The sequence below is a fragment of the Siphateles boraxobius genome, unplaced genomic scaffold (assembly GCF_051911475.1).
Source record: "Siphateles boraxobius isolate OS27281-9 unplaced genomic scaffold, OSU_SipBor_1 1, whole genome shotgun sequence".
In the NCBI taxonomy this organism is placed as follows: domain Eukaryota; kingdom Metazoa; phylum Chordata; class Actinopteri; order Cypriniformes; family Leuciscidae; genus Siphateles; species Siphateles boraxobius.
Genome location: NW_027508699.1, coordinates 9,958,361 through 9,980,024, shown reverse-complemented (window position 1 = coordinate 9,980,024; position 21,664 = coordinate 9,958,361). Strand labels below are relative to the sequence as shown.

General features: G+C 40.2%; 1 protein-coding gene across 1 annotated transcript; it reads right to left on the bottom strand.

The window, feature by feature from the left end:
• Nucleotides 1-2,311: 2,311 nt before the first annotated feature.
• LOC143721403 (phospholipid scramblase 1) lies at nucleotides 2,312-20,477 on the bottom strand. The gene is made up of 11 exons (XM_077212152.1): nucleotides 20,252-20,477; nucleotides 18,597-18,629; nucleotides 18,276-18,326; nucleotides 7,688-7,744; nucleotides 7,518-7,603; nucleotides 5,219-5,261; nucleotides 4,921-5,141; nucleotides 4,615-4,776; nucleotides 3,607-3,768; nucleotides 3,218-3,317; nucleotides 2,312-3,108 (listed from the first exon to the last, which is right to left on the bottom strand). Exons 2-10 carry the CDS (start codon nucleotides 18,607-18,609, stop codon nucleotides 3,279-3,281), a joined length of 834 nt encoding a protein of 277 aa, XP_077068267.1. The 5' UTR covers nucleotides 18,610-18,629; nucleotides 20,252-20,477; the 3' UTR covers nucleotides 2,312-3,108; nucleotides 3,218-3,278.
• Nucleotides 20,478-21,664: the final 1,187 nt, after the last annotated feature.

Below are 21,664 nucleotides of genomic sequence, written 5' to 3'. Positions count from 1 at the left end.
CCTGATGTGATGCTGTAGTAGACGGTTGCATAGTTATAATTTTGTCCCTAATATTATCAATCTTATAAGTGAAGAAGTTCATAAAGTCATTACTGCTGTGTTTCTTGGAAACTTCTGGGCTTGAAGCTTTCTATTTCGTTAGTGTAGCCACTTTTTCAAATAAATACCTTGGATTATGTTTATTTTCTTTTAATAGGGTTGAAAAATAAGCAGATCTAGCAGCTTTTAAAGCCTCTCTGTAAGCAATCGAGCTCTCCTTCCATGAAATCCGAAATACCTCTAGTTTTGTTTTCTTCCAGTTGCGCTCCATTTTTCTGGCTGCTCTCTTAAGGGCCCGGGTGTGCTCGTTGTACCACGGCGTTGGACTATTTTCTTTAATCTTCTTTAAGCGCAACGGGGCAACTGTATCTAAAGTGCTGTAAAGGAGAGAGTTAAAAGTTTCTGTTGCAATATCAAGTTCTTCTAAGCTATCTGGGATGCTGAGACGATGAAACTGATTAGGAAGATTATTGATAAAGCAATCTTTAGTGGCAGAAGTGATAGGTCTAACATACTTGTAACACGGAGTTGGCTTTGCAGCCTTGGCTAAATGTAATATACATGAGACTAGATAATGATCTGAGATGTCGTCGCTCTGCTGCAGAATTTCAACAGCATCAACAATGATTCCATGTGATAATATTTGATCTAGAGTATGATTAAGACAATGAGTAGTTCCTGACACATGTTGTCTAACTCCAATAGAGTTAAGAATGTCTTTAAATGCCAATGCTTAACTTCACATTTCGATGCCAATAAACTGATACAAGACTTTAATGATAAAAGCTCCAACATTCTTAACTCCATTACACCTTGCAAGCTCATCCATCCTAAACATAAGTCTCAGCCATGGATAAACAGCGACATTCGACTATTACGCCAACAGTGCAGACGGCTCAAAAGAAAATGGAAGAAAGACATGCTCCAAATATCTTACGAGATGCTGACTGCCTTATTAAATAATTTTCAAAAGGCAGTAAGGGCAGCAAAGAACAGATTTCTGTCTGACGTCATTAAGAGGAATTGACATTGCTCCAGAACTCTCTTTTCAACCATTGATTCTTAACCCTTCTGTTAAATCACAGTCTATGATTTCTCACTCTGAATGTGAAAAACTTTCACCTCGAGACAGCAGGCACCTAATCATATTTTTTCTTGGGTACAGTGGAGCGAATTCAAGCTGGTTTCCCTCCAGACATGCAGGGAAATAACTTTGAAATTAAAGTCCACCTTCTTTCCCCAAGATATTCTTCCTCTCGCTTTTTAAAACAGGTCATCCACACCGTTGGTACTGCAGAATTATTTGCAAACTCACTCCATCTCTGACATCTTTCAGTCTGGCTACAAACCCCTTCACAGCACTGAGTCTGCTCTTCTAAAAGTCCTCAATGATATTCTCATGACTACTGACTGTCTTACCACTGCTACGCGGATGACACCCAAATCTGCATACCAATAAAACACAAAGATAGCCAAGCATTTGAGAGATTAGAGGCATGTCTTCATCAAAGGTGGCTTGCAAATAATTTCATTGTATTGAAATGATGATAAAACCCAAATCATTCTATTTGGTCCAAACAAGTTCTCTAACGGTAATTCTACCGACTTAGGGTCCCTCACATGACACATCTTACCACCAACGTTAAAAATTTAGAATTTTATCTTGATAGTGGTCTTAAATTAAACAAACAAATTAATAGCACAGTTAACGCTAGTTTTTATCATCTTCGCCGGCTAGCCAAAGTTAAATTATTCATGCCCATAAAAATCTCTCTGACTTAATTTTTACTCACAATCCATCCAGATCACTTAGGTCAAGAGATCAACATCTTCGGTCTGTCCCTCGATCTCGCTTACAATCATAGGTGATCGAGCTTTTGCAGTGGCCCTAAGTTGTGGAATAGACTGCCACTACATGTCAGAACTGCTTCTACATTAGCCGAATTTAAATCCATGCTTAACTCATATTTGCTCTTGTGCTATCAATTCTATGTACTTCTACTGCGTTTCTTGTCTTCATTTTTATTTTATTTAAATTTTTTCTTTCCATTTTTGCCTTTTCTGTTTTCCTTTCATGTACAGCACTTTGGCCAACCAAGGTTCATTTTAAATGTTTTTTATAAATAAAATTTGATTTGATTTGATTTACAACCTGTCCTCTAAATGGGGTTTAGAGCACTTTGGGTGTATACCCTCGCCTAGTGGTAAAGCCTCACCATACAGCCGTCCGTCCCAAACTCCATATTAGCACTGTTAACTGAGAGAGCTTGACTACTGTAAATGTTTTTAACTGAGTGGAATTGAAACTTGGAATCGAAAAGATTTGGAATCGATAAGCAACATCAGAAATCCAAATGATACCCAACCCAATGAACTAGTCATTTTAAAATGCAAAAAGGCCCAGTTGAAGAATTACAGAAATGAGAATGCAAGGTTTAAATCAACATTTAGATTAGTTAAACATTGACATGTTCTAGAGGGTTGACAATTTATATTTTCACAGCAGTTTTATGGTGGCACACCTTTCTTTATTTGACAAAATAAAGAAAGGTGGTGTGACAACAAGAAAGGATGTTAAATTCATACTTTACTGTTAATATATAACTAACTATGAAAAAGTAATATAAAATTGTTAGTGAGGGTGAGATAACTGTATTTTTTTACACTTTGATGTTGTAATCGGGGAAAATTATGAACTATGATCCACATAATCTTTCGTTAAAAATTCAAAGATTAAACTACAGCACTAGCACTTCAAAAGAAATAAACAATGTAATCAAATGGGGAACAAAGTGTGAGGGAAAAAACAGGAGGATGCAAGATGCAAGTAAAATCCAGTTTTTTTAAAGAGTAATCAGATGTATGACACAGGTCGGGGCAAACACTCAGGTTGTAGGTGAAGCAGGGACGAGATGGCGATCCGGTGGTGGTGCTGCGGTGAGCGTGCTCGAGTGAAACCCAGGAACCGTGGAACATCCAGACGACACGAGGAACTGACGAAATCCAGAAGAAGAACTCTACAGACGAGGCACGAGAACAGGACCCACACCGAGGAACAACCACAACGATCTGACAACAAGAGAGAGAAAATGCTGGGCATATAAAGGAACTGGAATTGATGACAGCTGGTGACACTAATCAACACAACGAGTAACCACACCCACACAATTACACTCACGCAGACACTTCAGCATGAGACAGCCGATTCATGAACCGTGACACAAAGCTCCAGGATGGTTTCACTCTTGGTTTTGAGTGTGCTCAAAATACATGAAATCCTGTGTATTAAAAATGAGAAAAAGACAAATTAAGTTACTGTGATTTATGCATTCATGTGAATATATAATATATACAGTATATATAATTACAGCCTGTTTTATGCCTGTATGTTTGATTGCACTGTGATTAAATAACCATTATAACCAAATACAAAGGAATATTCATAAAAGTTGATGGGAAAACTAATAAACAAAGTTTAAAAATCTGAAGAAGAAAAAAATGCCTGTTATGGCTCTCAGATTTAAAAAGCGTTATGGTTTGTATTAATGCAGTGTACATATTACTTACAATAAGAAAGCAGGCTCCTAATAGAACTGCTTTGATTTTCACATCCAAATCCATTGGAAATTGTAGGCCAAAGTTGTCTGCATCAGTAAATGCTTCTGCCTCGAATCCCGTCCACTGTTTGCTAATTCGACCAATCGCTGAGGACTCATCCAGTGACACCACCTGGCATCACATAAGCATGTGACTGTTAGTTTGATGCATCAGCTACATTCACAAACTCACAAAACATGTGTCATATTATTTTATACAATATACTGTACACTACCCTAAGTTTGGGGTCTCTTATCCTCATCAAGACTGCATATGTTTCTTCACAAATACAGTAAATCAGTACTATTGTGGAAACATTATTAAAATTATAACAGTATTAAAATGAATGTTTTCTATTTTAATTTACAAAAATGTAATTTGTTCCTACTGCTTACTCCAGTCTTTAGTGTCACATGATCCTTCAGACATCAATATAGTATGCTAATTTGTCAAGAAACATTTATTATTATTATTATCAATAATAAAAACCGTTGTGCTGCTTAAAATTTTTGTTGAAACCATGACACATTTTTTTCAGGATTGTACAATGAATGAAAAGTACAGAAGAACATCATTTGAAATTTCTTTTGTAATTTGTATTTTTGTGGAAACTGTGATGCTTTAACATGTTTAAAGGAACAGAATTTATTTAAACTAAATATCTCTACTGTCACTTTTGATCAATTTATTTGAAATTAAATAAAGAGTCTTTGCTGATTAAGATTATTATTTTCTTTAAAATCTCACTGACCCCATACATTCTAACTGTTTTTTATATTATATTATATTATATTATATTATATTATATTATATTATATTATATTATATTATATTATATTATATTATTATATATTTAGTGTTGGGCAACGATTAATCGCATCTAAAACTAATAAATAAACTAAAACTAATAAATCGCATCCATCACTAATTATATTATATTTTTGATATTTGATATTTGCTGTAATTTATACACCATACCTCAAAAATAACATCAGAACAACATTTGCAGTCACAGAACGGCCCCACAATCTTCAGAACGGGTTCTTTTCTCTCATTCTGAATAGTGAACTTCGGCAGGAAAGGATGCCAGCTTTGCATAACATAACCAATAGGGCTGCCTGGAGGGCTCTGAACCTCCAGCTGAAATATATAGCAGTACTGACATTAAGAACGCAACATAGGTAGGTATTTTTCAATATTTGAAATCATTGGTCCATGCAAAACAATGTGATAATACTCATGGAACAATGTTGTGAAATTGTCATGTTGTGTGGTATACTGTACCTCTTGAAGACAGCAAGGGAAGCAACAACTACTGCAATTAAGGGGACGGGATAAAGTCATCACTTCCTGTCCCATGCTATTCTGGATATGGAGCAGGAAGGAGCGCACCGATCCACACAACATACGAGTACAAAAATCACTCTCCTCAGCAGCAAAAAACACCTGCTGCCCTAAGCTATTTTTCACCACATATTGATTTTCGGTCTCCCATCCCATTAAAACTGTGAGAGAAAGAGAGCATTTGTGTTCATGTGACAGGGGTTTAAAAAACTGCTTCTAATCAATGGCTAAGCATTACCTTCCATTAGTTCCACTTTCTGATGAACTAGAAGCTGGTCAACCTGTAATAAGAAGCATTGTAGAACTTACATGAAAATAGGCATTGAATGTATTTTCACATAGTATATTTGTGACCCTGAATGACAAAACCAGTCACATGGGTCAATTTTTTGAACTTGAGATTTATACATCACATGAAAGCTCAATAAATAAGCTTTCCATTGATGTATGGTTTTATGTTAGGATAGGACAATATTTGGCTGAGATACAACTATTTGAAAATCTGGAATCTGCAAAAAAAAAATCAAAACATTGAGAAAATCGCCTTTAAAGTTGTCCATTTATGTTCACGATTGTGCTGTATTCACTCACAAAAATAAATGTTTTATACATTTACGGTAGGAAATTTACAAAATATGTTCATGGAACATAATCTTTACTTAATATCCTAATGATTTTTGGCATAAAAGAAAAATTTATAATTTTGACCCATACCATGTATTGTTGGATATTCCCACAAATATACCCGTGGAACTTAAGACTGGTTTTTGTGATCCAGGGTCACATTTGTAAAAAGGTACAAAATACAAAACCGTTTGTATTCAGAATTGCTATTGCTTTCATTCAAAAAAAGAAAAGAAAAGAAAAGAAGACTGATTTATCCACCAAGGTCCTAAGGATTACTGTGGCTGGACCATACACAGTGGCTGTATGTGCTTTTTTGGAGCTTCAACATTTGGGCACCCAATCACTTGCATTATATGGACTCACAGACGTTGTTTTTCTCTGTTTGACCCTACTCTACAGATTTATCGAAATCTGATCAATATACTTAATAAAATAGAAATAGGAGACGGTCATACATCACACGAGTCACTTTATTGAACACTACAGTCAGTTTTGAAGAAATAAAGAGCAGTAGATGAATTTCACCCGTCATATTCTGTGATCCCAGAGTAATATGCCTATGCATTTGTAAGGAAGAACTATAGGATCTCCAACATTATTGGGTAATCCTAGTTTATAGTAATAAGAATAAAGATAAGCATATGTGTATCAGACATTTAGAATACATCCTTTTATTCACAGAAAACCAGACAGGAACAAAAAATATTTTTTTCAGTTAAATAAGATGTTAGAAATATGTTTTTTCCGATTTTAATAATTTTTCTTGTGTGTTTTTTTCTGTGACAGAAAATACATGTGTCCACTCCAGTGGACGTCATGCATATTGTGCCTATTGGACCTAGATTCCACCTTATTTTGTATGTTTTAGTTAAAATTATGATATGATTTACACTTGAATAGTTTTATAAAACAGTAAGTATTACATGACATCATATCTCTTACTAGTGGACACGAGAAAGACATTTAAGTACTAAAATACTAAAAACAATACTAAAAAGTTATTGTTTAATGTTATTTTCAGTTTAATTATTATTCATTAGTAGTACATATGTCTAACATATAATAAAAAAGAGTTTTCTTGGCAAAATAACTGGGGTGCTTCCGTGATTCGGGGGAAAAACCCAAGGATCGTATCGAATCGGGAGAAAAGGTGTATCGTCCAAGCCCTAATAAATGACTGAAGTCATTAAACCATCTGTGTGAACCCACCTTTAGCAAGAATTGTTTTAAATGTATTTATTATTGAAATATTCTAGCTTCATTATGTAAATATTTTTGATTTTAAAAAAAAAATATTCCTGAGAGACTGCAAAAATGTCCATGGCCCAGTTTCACAGACAGAGCTTGGATTAAACCAGGATTAGGCATTAGTTCAATTAGAACATTGAAGTATCTTTAATAAACATGTATTAGACAAAAACATTACAGATGTGCTTCTTGAGACAAATCAATGGCACTGAGATATTTTAAGACAGGTCACTGCAAGTTGCTTTCAGTTAAAACAGCTCAAACAGGCATTTTAGTCTCGAACTATCTTATGCCTTGTCTGTGAAACCGGGGGCATGTCTTTTTTCAGTCCAACCCAGAAGTACCATCAACGTGGTTCCCACAACAAAACACAATAGGATTTTTCCATCGGCTTTAGCATTACTGCAGAAAGTGTATGATTCTTACACATTGTATTCATCATAATAATCCTCACAAAAGAAGAACAAGCAAAGCTACATGTAGACTAAAAACCAACTAAACCACGGACGCATGACTTCAACGTCACACCAATAAGCTTCCGACCCTTTCAGGTTTTTTTTTTTTTTCCTGAATGTTTGGGTTAGAATAGTTTGCAAGAGCATGATTATTTTGAGTGTTGAAATGCTCACTTCACTGAAATCATGAGTTATGCTGTTATTCACCTGGGTCAGGTACTCCAGACCCGGAAGACAGCCCAGGGGTCTGTCTGAGACTGGCATGACCATCGGGACATGAGGTGGTACATAACCTGCAGCAGAAAAGAAAATGCTTACAGTATGTGAACTCTATAAACACATTATTTTTAGAGAAAAAAAAAATCTTAGCATTTTACCTGCTGGTGGTGTAGGATAAACTTCATTTCTTCCTGGATGAGGGCCAATGGTATATACTATGGTAGAAACAGAAAATCTCATTTACTATCAGATTATGAAATGAAAGAGAATGAAAACATTTCCCTATGGTAGAAATTTGCTTGCCATGTTGATATAAGAAAATGTACCCATACTGTACAGTACTGTACAGGTAAAACTCAAAAAATTAGAATATCATGCAAAACTTCATGTATTTCAGTAATTCAGATTAAAAGGTGAAACTAATATATTTAGTATATATAACTATATACATATGCATGATTATACTTTTCAGAGGGTCGACATTTCTGTATTTGAAATCCTTTTTTTTATTGATTTCATATAATATTCTAATTTTTTGAGATTTTGAATTTGGGGTTTTCATAAGCTGTAAGCTATAATCATCAAAATTATAACTTTTGCATGATATTCTAATTTTTCGAGTTTCACCTGTATGTACCCTTGTAACAAAAATTTTGCATAATTGTATCGAATGTGCAGCGTACTTCAAATCTTTAAAAGTATATTTTAAAAATGCAGTATAAAAATAGCGCAGTCAGACAGTTCAATCATAGTAGTGATTATAGTTTTGTGCAACCAGGTAGTTGCTGAGTTCGGTTGCAGATGGGTGAGATCCATTACACGAGAGTAGATGTTAAAACTTCATGCTGATTTGTACTCGGCTTTCGCCAAGATAAGCAACACTAAGACGTAGCTTTACACTAAACTATGCTTCACCCATTTACGGTTCTTTCCATATGGTGGTGTGACTCCCCTTCTGTCCGGCATTAACGACTGCTGTGTACTTGGCGCGTCAGCACACATGACGGCTGTTTGCACATTACAGTGTGGTCTCCCTAGTGGACCAGCGCGACAACCGTCTGGATTGAGCCAAGTAGGGGACATCTCTAGGGTCTTCAAGTGGACACCTTCCGTCCTCAGTGTTTCGTCGACTAGTCCACGACACCTCAAGAGGGCTTGACAGTGACTCTGGCGTCCCAGAGTCACCCTCCTCCGTCCCCCACTCAACTCAGCCCAGCTTACTGACCTCTGCATCCCTCCTGCTGCTGAGACCTAACCACAATCTCACAATCTCTCCGCAACCCAACCATACGCGCCAACCCGTTTGACTAAGGCTGTCGAGCCCCACTGGTGCGTTAATATGCAGTTTCAGTGGCAACGGTTCCGTATGGCATACCACCTACCGCAAAACACAATATCTGCCCAACCACCCGTCATTCACGCAATATACAGAGGAACGTAATGACTGTAAATACTATACAACCTATACAAATAAACCAACAGACTCTTCAAGTTTTCAAGAATTCTACGAAACCGTAGCATGGCGGCCTGTACACAACCAGCTAGAATATTTCCGTCTCAACCACAGCCAGTTGCTGCTCCTTTCTGCTGCTACAGATAAGTTCTTTACTGTGCGACGCAACTCTTGGCCACTGAATCCGACGTCTCTGAGGAACCGGGTTGTAGAGTGTGCCACAAAACCTCGACAACCCACTTCCACTGGATAAACCTGGACTCTCCATCCTCGCTGTTCTGCTTCAGTGGCCAGATGAGCATACCGCAGTTTCTTCCTCTCATATGCCTCATCTACCGCATCCTCCCATGGCACTGTTAACTCTATCAGTTGAACAATGCGTGCTGATCCAGACCACAAAACAATATCTGATCGTAGGTTAGTGGTGGCAATCTCAGGTGGAAAAATATATCTCAGGTGGAATAGTGTTTACGGAAGAGCATATATCACAGGATGAGCATGGTAAGTATCAGGTGAGTATATTCACACAGGTGTCACTAGAGACTTACAGGGAATATTACCTAAGGAATCTCAGAGATCGCTGGAGACATGCAAACCAAACTACTATGGCAAGTAGAGCAGGCAAGGAGTCTGTAACCCTTTGCGAAGCCAGACAGGGAGTGACCGTATGTTTGTATTTATACTGGTCTGAGTGGTGCTGATGAGGAACGTCTCAGGTTACGACTGTAACCCGTGTTCCCTGAGAACAGGGAATGAGACACTGCGTCGATTGACCCATTGGGGAACGCTTCAGGTGTGACAGCTGTCTGAAACTACCCGGAAGCCATTCAAAATCCCCAGCCAATCACAATTCAGGGGAACATACTCACCCGAAATGCCACCAGGAAGGCCTGACCTGGCGTCACTTACATTGGACACTTCAGTCTGGCCAGCTTCCTGTCTGTCCAAAGACAGAGCCTCTGGACACTTGCTTTTAGGTAAGGCATCCAACCTGAGGAACTGCGAAGCTGACAGTGAGCCACTCGGCCCAGATCTCAGAGACGGGGTATGCCGGAGAGCATGACTCAGCATAGTGCTTACAACCCTTGCTAGCGAGGTGAGTTTCTTTGCTCGATCCACGGATCTACCCAGCGTTTGTCTTTCAAAAAACTGGGGAGGCCTGAAAGGCCTAAGGACTGATCTAACTGAGATGGCCTCACGAGAGGCCTACGATCGTCTGACCAGACTCAGGAGACAGAGAACTCCTAGTGACTGGCCCGGATCATACCATTCGGGCAACTTGGGCACGTGCCCAGGGGCCCTTGCGCAGAGAGAGGCCCTCCGTGATGGGAGTTTTTTTTTTTTGGCAACATAAAAATAATATACACAAGGCTTGGCCTCGATCTTGATAATTATCCAATCAGAATAAAAAAAAGTGTATATTACATTATATGATGTATTCATTATTCATGCAAATACTCTTATTCATGCAAATGCTTCATGCAAATTTGCAACAAGACAAAAGTGTGACTGTGACACACACACACACAGAGAAAGACACGTGCCAGTATCGTCAACACAGACAGCACGCCAGAATACAGTTCTCTTTGTGCTTGAACTTACAATAACACACACAATTATGCCAAAATGTCCGTTTTGTCGCATATCTTCATAACATACGGAAAATCATATGATGAACGTGAAGAGTTGTGAGAGAATGAGGCGCATCTGAGATCAGCGTCTCTATCAGTAGGCTGGACTCAAAGAGACAGCAGCCAATAAAGCATTCTGTCAGTAAAGTTAATCAAAGAACAAAAAGAACAAAGAAAATTACTCACTGCTCTTGACTAAAGAACTTTTTAGCTTGTATTAGTCTATATTTAAATGATAATTTATGCAGTGCAGACTGTTTGATAACTTTATTCAATTTCGGTCCTAGGCCTGCCTGTTAGACAATAAGGGCACTGGTAAATATGACATTTTATTTTTTTATTATTGTATTATTGAGACAAATAACAAGTTTGCAGTAATGCAAAGATTTAATTTTGTAAAAAATATTATTTTAATTTGAAAACAGTGCATTTAGTTTGAGTTGATACACCTTTCAGCATTATCACTAATCTGTGTGTGCATTTTACTTGAGAACCAAGCAAGTTGACTCAAGAAACCATTTGTTTGTTATATCGCGATCACATATCGCAATCACAATTTGGACCTCAATAATCGCAATATGTCATTTTCCCCAAATCGCGCAGCCCTAATTTTCAGAAAAAAAAATTGTATCGTTGTCTTGTGAACTAGTCATTCAGCTTTTGACCAATAGTGATTTGGCATGTCAAATCCCACACCTGGTGTCCCTTTGGAGGTTGGAGGGTGTGGTCGTCAGGTAATAGAGATGCGCGGATGGGCTATTATTTCATCTGCAACCGCATCACAAAACTCATCATCCGTCCGCCATCCAATCCGCATCAACGTTTTTGACCAATTTTCAAAACCGCGCCCGCAATCCGCTGATTGGGCGATACAAGGTGCTGCTGATGACAGCCGCGAGACTAGAAAGCTCTCAGAATATCAGCAGTGAACTCCGTCTCCGATCGGCGCGCAGGGACAAAAATAAATAAATAGTTTGTCAAGTACCTCCTTCGCCGGCGTTGCCATCTCTGATAATAACAAGCAGTCTCTGCATAGACTCGACTAGCTGCCTGATGAAAATTTGACTATTTCAAAGTCTGCTCCATTTTTTTTTTTTTTGGATGTAGGTATAGTCAGATAACAATATTTAACAATGTATACATATATTTTTCATTTGATTGGTTCAACCACCCGCCACCCGCCCGAATTTAATTAAATTATTGTTTTTCGTCACGTCATCCGCCCGATCCGCGGTTTATCTGCGGAGTCCGCGGCTGTAACCGCCAACCGCGCATCTCTATCAGGTAGGGGAGGGGGGCCCATGAGCTTCAGTGCCCAGGGGCCCCTGGGGGTGCTAATCCAGCCTTGTGACCCTAAGTGAGGGGAGCACATGGCCTGCCTGGTAGGCAAACATGATCTTATTTTGCTGATCATGATAAGGGCTTGCCTCCAGAGAGGCCCACTGAAGCCAATTGTCTGATTGGCCAGTGAATTCAACAGCCAAGCACCCTATGTTGAGGCTCAGGTTCAGGCAGGCCTGTTAAGGCCAGTGCCTGACCATCAACACTGCTGGCTGTGTACCCCGTCACTCGAAAACTCATTTGTGGATTTGAGAGGCCTACTCAGCCTGAAGCACGCCAGTGCTGTCAGCCATCTACCCATACTGCAGAGAACTCGCTTTCAGGGAGGCCTGGTTGGGCCTACTAGCTGATAGCAAGTCTATTCTGCTATGAACACAACACCGTTTTGGAACCATACTACACCAACACAAATATTGGGGCCACCCACAGGAGGCCTCTTGAGACTGGCTACCTGGTCGCAGCTATAATGTATGTGCCACAACGTTAGGGCTCTCTTCAGAGGAGGCCTGTTAAGACCTACTACCCGTCAGTGAGTCTACTGCCCGAATGAATAAGGCCAACCACCTGAGGCAAGCTGGCCTAAAGAGCCCTTCTTGGGGGCTGCCCCCAACATGGAGGCCTGCTGAGGCCTACTACTTGACAGCGCAGCCTTCGTTGGCAGATAAGCTGTTTACACAGTGCTTACAGTATCCTGGTACCTAACCACATTGCCCATGGAAGTGTACTCAGCAAAAAAGCAACATCCTTTAAGCAAGGGGAGTACAACATATGCCACCCTGCCACAATGGAGGCCCCAGATTCAGGGGCCTACCTTCTATATGCATGGGTGTCAGCTCATGGCAATGCTCTGGCTACAAGGGAGTGTACTTCGAAAACCAAAATTAAGTGAAGGTTAGAACTTTCCTCTCGACCCGAGCCATAGTGGTGCAAGGTAGAATAATACAGAACTGAAAGTGGAGTACTCAGACCTACACTGTATCAACAGGGGAGTACCAACCAACTGCCCCTGAGAATTTAACAGGGTGCGGGCCTGCCAGTGGCTCTAGAGGTGACAGAATTGATCTGTGCCCAGCATAGGGGAGTGGGGTTTGTTTGCAAGCCACCCACCTACAACCTTTCGCTCGAGCAGTAGCTCAGCAAGCTGAGTGGAGCCTATTCTGGTAGCCCAAGTCCATATGCTAGTTCTGCACGGCGGGGTCGGGCAGACAAAAAACAGTCTCTTCGTGAGGCGAAAGACGGCCTAACCCTGCTCAAAAAAGACCCATTGTACCGGGGAGGCCTTATTGAAGGCCTGACCCAAGGTCCTTATCAATCATGCCTCTGCACCAACCTGCATTACTCTTCTCACCCCAGAATGCAGAAAGGGGGCGGGCCTTAGCCAAACGACTCCCATGGGAGGAGGCTGTCAAATAGGGATGCTAAAAGCCTAAATTCGCATAGTGAAGAGCCAGAGGCAGAAATGCTTTAGCTTAACGCCTCTACTATCCCTAATATAGCCTAGGCCAGCTACAGAGGCGGCCCTGGTGAGGGCCAGCCTGTAAGCATAGATCTACCTGAGGGCTCGGAGGAACCACAGCCTCAAGAGTAAGATTCTCATACGGGTGTCTGCAAAAAACCCTCAGCCTAAATGAAAACCCAAACAGAGTTAAAGGGAGCGATGTACTCAGGACAAGAAATGTCAGACGGCCCTGTGGGCCGGACATAAGATCTATCTGAAGCTGCAGCATCAGTCTCTAGAAAAAAATCTATATACTCTCCAGTAAAAAAAATATTTTTTTTTAGAGAGGAGATTAACTACTATACCCTGAGGTGGCTAATAGCCCGAAGGCTAAGACAGGTGTGCTTAGAAATTAAACCAAGCAGCAGCATGCAACATTTCCATTCTCTTTTATAATGATGTTCCGCCAATTAATGCTCTGCTAATTCCAGTAGGAATGAGCGGCGGCCTCAAAATGCTCTTATAATGAGAGGAAGCCTAAGCTGTTAACATAGTTTACAACTAGAGTGAGCGGTGGCACACCACGTTTTATCTTAAATACGAAAAAAAGGAAAGCCATCACATACTCACAAATGAAGCCCATACAACTGGTGCTTCTCTCTATCGTTCTAGCCACCTAGCAGTGGACCTTCAGGGCCCTAATAACCAAATTTACCTAGCCTTATAACAATGACATGATCCCATAACTCTACACAGGGAGCAAAGGATTGTAGAGAGATACATTTTAGTGTTAGTTACACACAAAAATTGCTCTTAAAGAAGACCAACTCAGCTCACCTGCAGCGTGCAAAGTGAAGACTCACCACACAGTTCTTTATGAACATGGGGTCTATCCCCTTTACATGCCTGAAAGAGGCACTTTCACTAACCAAGCCGAGGCGGGCCATCAGAACATTGTTCTCATCATGGGCCCAGCCTCAGGCCTGATGTAAGAAGTGCCTGGGGAGTCAGGGAAGAGAGGAGAGGGCTAAGATATATCACGCCCTCAGGGGAGGTGATCCATTACCGACGCTGTGTGTGTTTGTGCTGGATCACCTCTCTCAGATCCCTCTTCTTGCGGGAGTCGCGCCTTTTCTGCGACCTACTCCTCCACGGAGGAGGTGCAAGACATGTGACACGCTTTCACCTCTTTGAACTTTCCGACCACCGCCTCCATGGAAGTGCCGAAAAGCTCAGAGGACGAAACCGGCAAATCAGGGAGAAAGCCTTTCTCTTTCTCCCCGATGTCGGCCATGTTCAACCACAGATGTCTCTCCATGGCCACCATCGCTGCCATCGACCGGCCGATCGCGGCAGCAGTTTGCTTAGTGGCCCGGAGAGCAAGATCTGTGGTGCGGCGCAGCTCAGCAAACTCCTCAAGGGACATCCCTGCACCCTGTTCGAGCTCCCCCAGCAGATCGGCCTGGTATGCCTGAGCTCTCAGTATCGATGCCCGCCCAAACACGAGATAGTTCGCAAACGTCTCATCGACACATACCCATGTTCTCCTATCCCCTCAACATCAGCTAAACTAGCCCGCTGATGTCGGTGGATACAGGCAGGATATGGGTTCTTCCATGCCCTCTCAATCTCAGTATGGAGATCGGGAAGGAATGGAAGGCTCACCTGAGCTGGTGGTTTATGGTCGGGGAGAAACCGATCGTCAGGCCTACCGCGAACGATCTCTCCCCTAACGCCCTGCCACGGCAGCTGCAGCCTGCCCCCAGTGCTATCCATGACATCCACCAGCTCAGCATACACCTGGCAGAGTGGCTGAGAGGGTTCAGAATCTACCTGATTATACCCACCCTCATCAGCCATCTCCTGCTCATCCTGAAGAGCACTCGTTGCTGGGCTAGGAGGAGGAGAGTAATCCTCCACCTGCAGTTCACCCTCGTCAGCCGCCAAATCGTCTGAGAGGGTTATTCCCCTCTCAAGCCGATCGCAGAACTCCATCTGGGAACCCCACGATGCATGTCGCCGCTCTGCCTCAGCACGAGCGGGACCTGAACCACGGGCTTCAGATGCTGAACCCTCTTCACTTGAGAAGCAGGCCAGACGAGAGCGGAGAGTTCTCAAGGGAAAACACTCACAGTTTGTACAGGTAGCTCCCTCGAGAACTGCCTGTGCGTGCTCTTCCTCCAGACAAAAAATGCACAGTTTGTGTGTCACCCAGCGTCAAGTATCTTGGGCACGGGTCTGCACACTTCTGGAAGAATTCCTTAGCCTTCTCAGTGCATTTCATTCTTAAATTGATCTTACCGTAATCACAAGCACTTACAGACAGAACAGCCCCTGAAGACAAAAAGATGAATATCATGTTTACAAGGCGCCCTTATATACTTCTGGGTCGCACGTTGATGATGTCATAGGCTGTCGCCGGTCAATAGGATTGCTGTGATTCGATAGTAGTTTCAGACACCTGTCACTCCTGAGGCGTTCCCCAATATGTCAATCGATGGAGTGCTGGTTCCCTTTCAAAAGGGAACAGGTGCAAGTGATTAGTAATCAGGTGAGAGGGATTGCAGATGTGACTTCAGAGGGTTCTTCAGACCATGGAATGAGTGGGGGCTGGTGGCCAATATGCACTGTTAATCCAGTAGCTGGCTGATTGAGGGAGTTTTGGGTGTACTTGGCCTGGGCAAGGAAACAGTTCTAGGAGTTCTAATAGGCATGGCAAAAGGTCCTCAGGAAGAGTCCCTTTTCCTGGACCTTTCTTTCCATCTGCTGGTTTGTCAGAGGCTAGTATAGCCAGGCGAAAGATACACATACCGTAAACAAAGCAGTGTGTGCTTACCGTTTTGAATATCAATCCTGCTAAACACTTTCTTTATTCCAATCCGCTCATGTTAATATTAAAATATTCGCCAAGGAACACTCAGGTAGGATGACGATCATGAGGTAACATAAGAACAGCCTTCTTCTGTACCGTTTTGACTTCTTTGCTCGCTGTTTTGCTTTTATTCTTGTGCACTGACTCTTTCACTAAACTGAACAGCCAATCAGAGTTCTCTCTTTCTCAGACGGCCCGACGCCGATTCAACATGTCAAATCGGCCGAAACAAAGCCGACGAGGTCCAATTTCACGGTACGGAACAAACTGAGGAAACTTAGTCGGCCGACGCACAAAAACTGCCCGACGGCCGACCGTCGGCTTGGTGTGTTCCTGCCTTTACAGTCACACCCAGGAAAGTGTAAAAAAGCCTTCCAAACATGAGAGATGAATTGTGGGCCTCACTATCTTCTCTATCTATCAATTTTTTTTCAGAGGAAAATTGGTGTGGCTGCATCTCTGTATCGGGTTGACCATGGACTAACGAAAATCGGGGGAGAAGAACTGTTCTCAGAAGTGACTATAGTGTCCAATGATGGATTGTGTCCTGGAGTGGTGAGAACACTGCAAACTGAGTCAACTTAAGTCTTGAAATTGTTCTGGGCCTGTTGGATTCATGTTTGTTGGCGGTTTGGATTTCTATCACAATAGAACCAGACTGAGAGGCAGAGGTGAGCGAATCCAAAACAAGTATTTATTGAAATTTCAATGTAGAAATAATGTAGTCAGTAATAGCACAGTCAGACATTTCAGTGATAGCGATGATGATAGTAAATGAGTCTTTTGTGTTAAGAGGTAGTTGCTGAGTTCTGATGGAGATGAGAATAGTGTTTACTGAAGAGAACACACCACATGAGCACGGTAAGTATTAGATGAGTATATCCACACAGGTATAGCTAGAGTTTTACAGGAAATATTGTTGAAGGAAAAACTGAGATCACTGGAATTCAATAAGGAAGATTGCTGAAGACTTACAAGCCAAACTACCTTGGTAAGTAGAGCAGGTAAGGAGTCTGTATTTATTTGCAAAGCCAGTCAATGAGTGACTGAAGGGCTGTGTTCAAAATCATCCCCTTAACCCTCATTCACTATTCCCTGCATTACTCCACTAATAGAGTTTACTTGAAGGAGTGGCTGATTGATTTCGGACACTGGGTGCTTTTGTAAAGTTTGTGCTTGCTGTTTGATAATCATTTGAAACTTAGCATACTGGCAGCTCCAGTAGTAAGATGAAAAGATGTATCTTGAACTCTGTCATTTAAACTAGGATATATAAACCTTTATTAAACAATTTAATAATCAAGTAAAAAGGAATGTATTCCTGTATGATATTACACTGTAGCCACATTGGACCAGCGGTTTGGAAAATGGATGGATGGATGATTCAGCTGCGGGTGCTATCTTCTGGTCAGACGCGGGAATTGATTTGGCACGTGACTCTCACAGTGCATTATGGGTTTTCTCTAGCCACTGAGCGTACATCGGTTGTACACTCATTACTGTGGTGCATTGTGGGATTGAATGAGTGCACTCTGTAACGTCCACTATGGTTTCGCACACTACTTCAAATGGCTGTCCCCTCAAATAGTATCTTATTTATGGGTATGGGGGGCGATTTCAGACACAGCCACAGGGTGTGCATTAAGTGTGGTGCTGATGAGGAACAGGTGCAGGTGCTGATGAGGAACAGGTGCAGGTGATTAGTAATTGGGTGTGTGACTGAAGAGACTGGTGTCTCCGCTAACTAGCTCCATTTAATATAGAATAGGCCTATAGAATTCAGTAATGAGAACTCTTTTTAAAAGTCTGCTTTGTAAAAGTTTATTTTTCCTTCGCAAGGGTAACCCCAATAAAATAATTTTGACTATGAAGACTTATTTTACAAGATTGTCAAATGCAAGCACAGATTGTCTTGATTTCATGTGGAATCTTTTATATAGTGGATATAAAGGTAGAAAAGGTGTAGAAAAGGTAGCTGAAGAAAAGGTAGAAAAGGTAGCTGAATTCTCACCAGGTGCTACAGGCACATTGGCTGCAGGTACATTTGCTTCCCCGGTCTGGTCTACATTTAAGAAGAATGCAGTTAAAAAAAATAGATTAGATCATTAAGTTATAAAACCAGAAAAGTGTCATGCCTTCACAGTAACAATCCACTTCATTGGTTGCATTTTCTCAGGACTTGAACCTGGTAATCTCCAAGATCATTAACCAACGTTCTTCCATCAAAAGTGCAGAACAGAATATGTACACGTGACTGTTGCAATGTGTCATGAACTTTTCCTGAATTCAGATGTTTTTTATTAAAATGGTTAAACTATGGGTAATCACTTACCTTGCAAAAACATGATGAGAAATTAATGTTTGTCTGTAATGAAACACAATAGCAAGAAAACAATAGAATTTAATTGTGAGTTCCCATCCGTATCTCTATGTGTTTGAGCTGCCACGATAGCAAAGAAATGCAGTCTATTCACATTCAATGATAAACTAAATCTCAAAAGTACTGAGTTGACGGTTAGGCCCATAATTATTTAAATTACTTGCTGGGGTTTTACGCAACAATAAAACATTGATCAAAACTGTGAGTAACATAAATTATTCATGTATTCTTTCACTAAAGTTCCTGAGGGTGTCAATTTGAGCGTATTGTGTTACACAAAGAGCAATTACCACTATCTCTACATTTTTTTTAAGAGAAAAAGAGAGAGATCACACTGTTATGTATATAATATAATGGGAATATAGGCTATACAAACTGACTTTTTAAAATCATTTTTTTCACGTGTTTTAAGTGATCAGAAGCTCGGGACATGTATGTAAGGCACTCGGCTCAGCTCGTAATTTGTCTCACTCTATAGAGTTCTGCTGGTTTGATGTATTTTTGTAGGTCAAAACCTGAAACTACTTCTGGTTCCGACATCTTTAAGGCAAAGGGTTTTTTAATGGGTCAAGATATTTTCATGTTTTATTCTACGACATAAAATACATCAGTAATGCCTTTTACTGAATCTTATATAGAATTTTACATATTTTTTACTTTAAAGGTCGCTAACAAAAATGGGACTAGAGAGGTTGTCGGGGACATTAAACATTTCCAGCCGAACAGGTAAACTCAACTAGTCCACTTTCACATCCTCGTTGTGTAATCACGCTCTTGCAAATTATTATAACTCAAACTTTCAGGGAAAATGTTTTTATAGAAAGACTGAAGAAATTGTCAGCTTAATGATTGTGACATTGAAGTCATGTGACTGTGGTGTAGTTCATTTATAGCCTTCGTTTAGCTTTTTACTTCTGCTAATTGTATTTAGTTCAAAATTTATAAAAGTTAATTTGTGAAATTATCATGATGAACAAAACATTAGAAACATAAACTTTTGTTAATCACAGAACTTATTTTCTTTTTTTCTGGAAAAATCCTATTGGGGTTTTGTCTAGAGAACCAGGGTGATGTTAATTTCTGGGCTGGCCTACAAAAATATGTCATCAGTCTATTTTGGGCACGACCATAAGAGCATTCAAGGGTGCCCGCAGAATTCAAAGATCTCTGAGTCACAGCAGCTGTCCTAATCAAAACTCACATAAACTGAGCACACTTATTAAGTATAGAACATGGTATAGAAGCATGAGCGCCTGCAAAAATTAATCTGATGGTATACAGAGAAGAGATTATTTTAAGAGTGTGGTGGGGTGGGAGGGGGATCAATATGTACTCATGTTAAAAACTCAAAGTAATGTTACATTTTTTGAGTATGTCTAGCATTCCTTCAGTCAAACTATTACGCACTTCTATAAGACTCTTTAGACCAAATGATCATGTGAGACCAATGGTACACCTGAGCAGAACAAAGGTGTTTCACATGTAAACCCAAAAATGGAAAAAAAGCTACAATGTTAAAAGACATTCATCTAGCACATGTTCACATATAGGAAAACAACTGCCTTTGTAAAAATGTCAAAGGTATCGCAGTCTGTAAATTTACTTACCAGATTAGATGATGATAGCTCATTGAAGGTTCCATCATTTCAAGTATGTTTGCCTGGCGTGGAAATTTGTTATTCATACACTATAGTGTTGTCTGTAAGTATTCTCTTTTTTTGTTGTTGCATTAATTGGAATTGCACCTCCGGACATAAAAAGGCAATGACTTTACAAACTCCTTTGTCTGACATATTGTGAAGTATCAAGACACCAGTGATACTCTACACTCCTGGAGAACACCATAGGTTGCCAGGATACTGACTGACAACAATATACCCCATGCAAAAACATGGCTCTTTGTTGGTGTTTTAAAGGGATAGTTCACCCAAAAATTTTAATTACCCCATTATTTACTCACCCTCAAACCATCTTATGTGTAATATCATTCTTCTTTCAGACAGATACAATTGGAATTATATAAAAAAATGTCCTGGCTAATCCAAGCTTTATAATGGCAGTGAAGGGGAGCCCAATATTTGAAGCCCAAAAAAGTGCATCACATTATACTGTAAAAGTAATCAGCACGGTTAATAAAGGCCTTCTGAAGCGAAGCGATGCATTTGTGTAAGAAAAATATCCGTATTTAAAACTTTATCAACTGAAATAACTAGCTTCCGACAGACGGAGTGATACGGTTCAATAATCCTGAAATGCCCAATAGTCAGAATCGTTCTCCTTCAGCACAAAGATTATCTCGCTGCTCTGAAGAAGACTTAAACTCAATGCAACACACTACAACTACTTGAATAAATACAGAAAACAATTATAATATGTGATTTGATCGCTAGGGTGTATTGGTATAATACAAACAGAGCACATTGTCATAGAGCAATGCTTTATGAAGAATGAATAAGCCATACACCATATTGCAGCTACATCTTGACCTGAACAAGTTTTAGCCTATAAAATAATGTCATCACATAACATTATAAACACTTGTACATAGCTAACAATAAGGTTGATGATGGGGACATATACTTAGTTAGTCCAACATTCTCTTTAAATACTGGAAAAATGCCATTTCAGATGCAACTTCTGTCACCTTTTTGTTGATACTAGTTTTATTAGCAAAAACACAGTTTATTATTATTCTAAGTGAATTTATACAATCTTTGAATCTAACACAGACATGACTATATATGTGAAAATACTCTTAATTTCTTGATTTAACGTTCACCGTGTTATTTCAGAGTTTTGATATGTTCTTGTAAATGAGCTCTTTCTGTATTATATTTTATTATAATGGATATTTAATATTACCTCTAAATTTTGATTGACAGTAACTGCTAACATTATGTTTAAAAATGTAAGTTACTCAATATTAACTTGATGCTTATTGAACCATTGTATGCAATAAAACAGTCGTGGCAACGACATCATTATGGGCGAATTCATTGAGTCATCACTCAACTTATTTG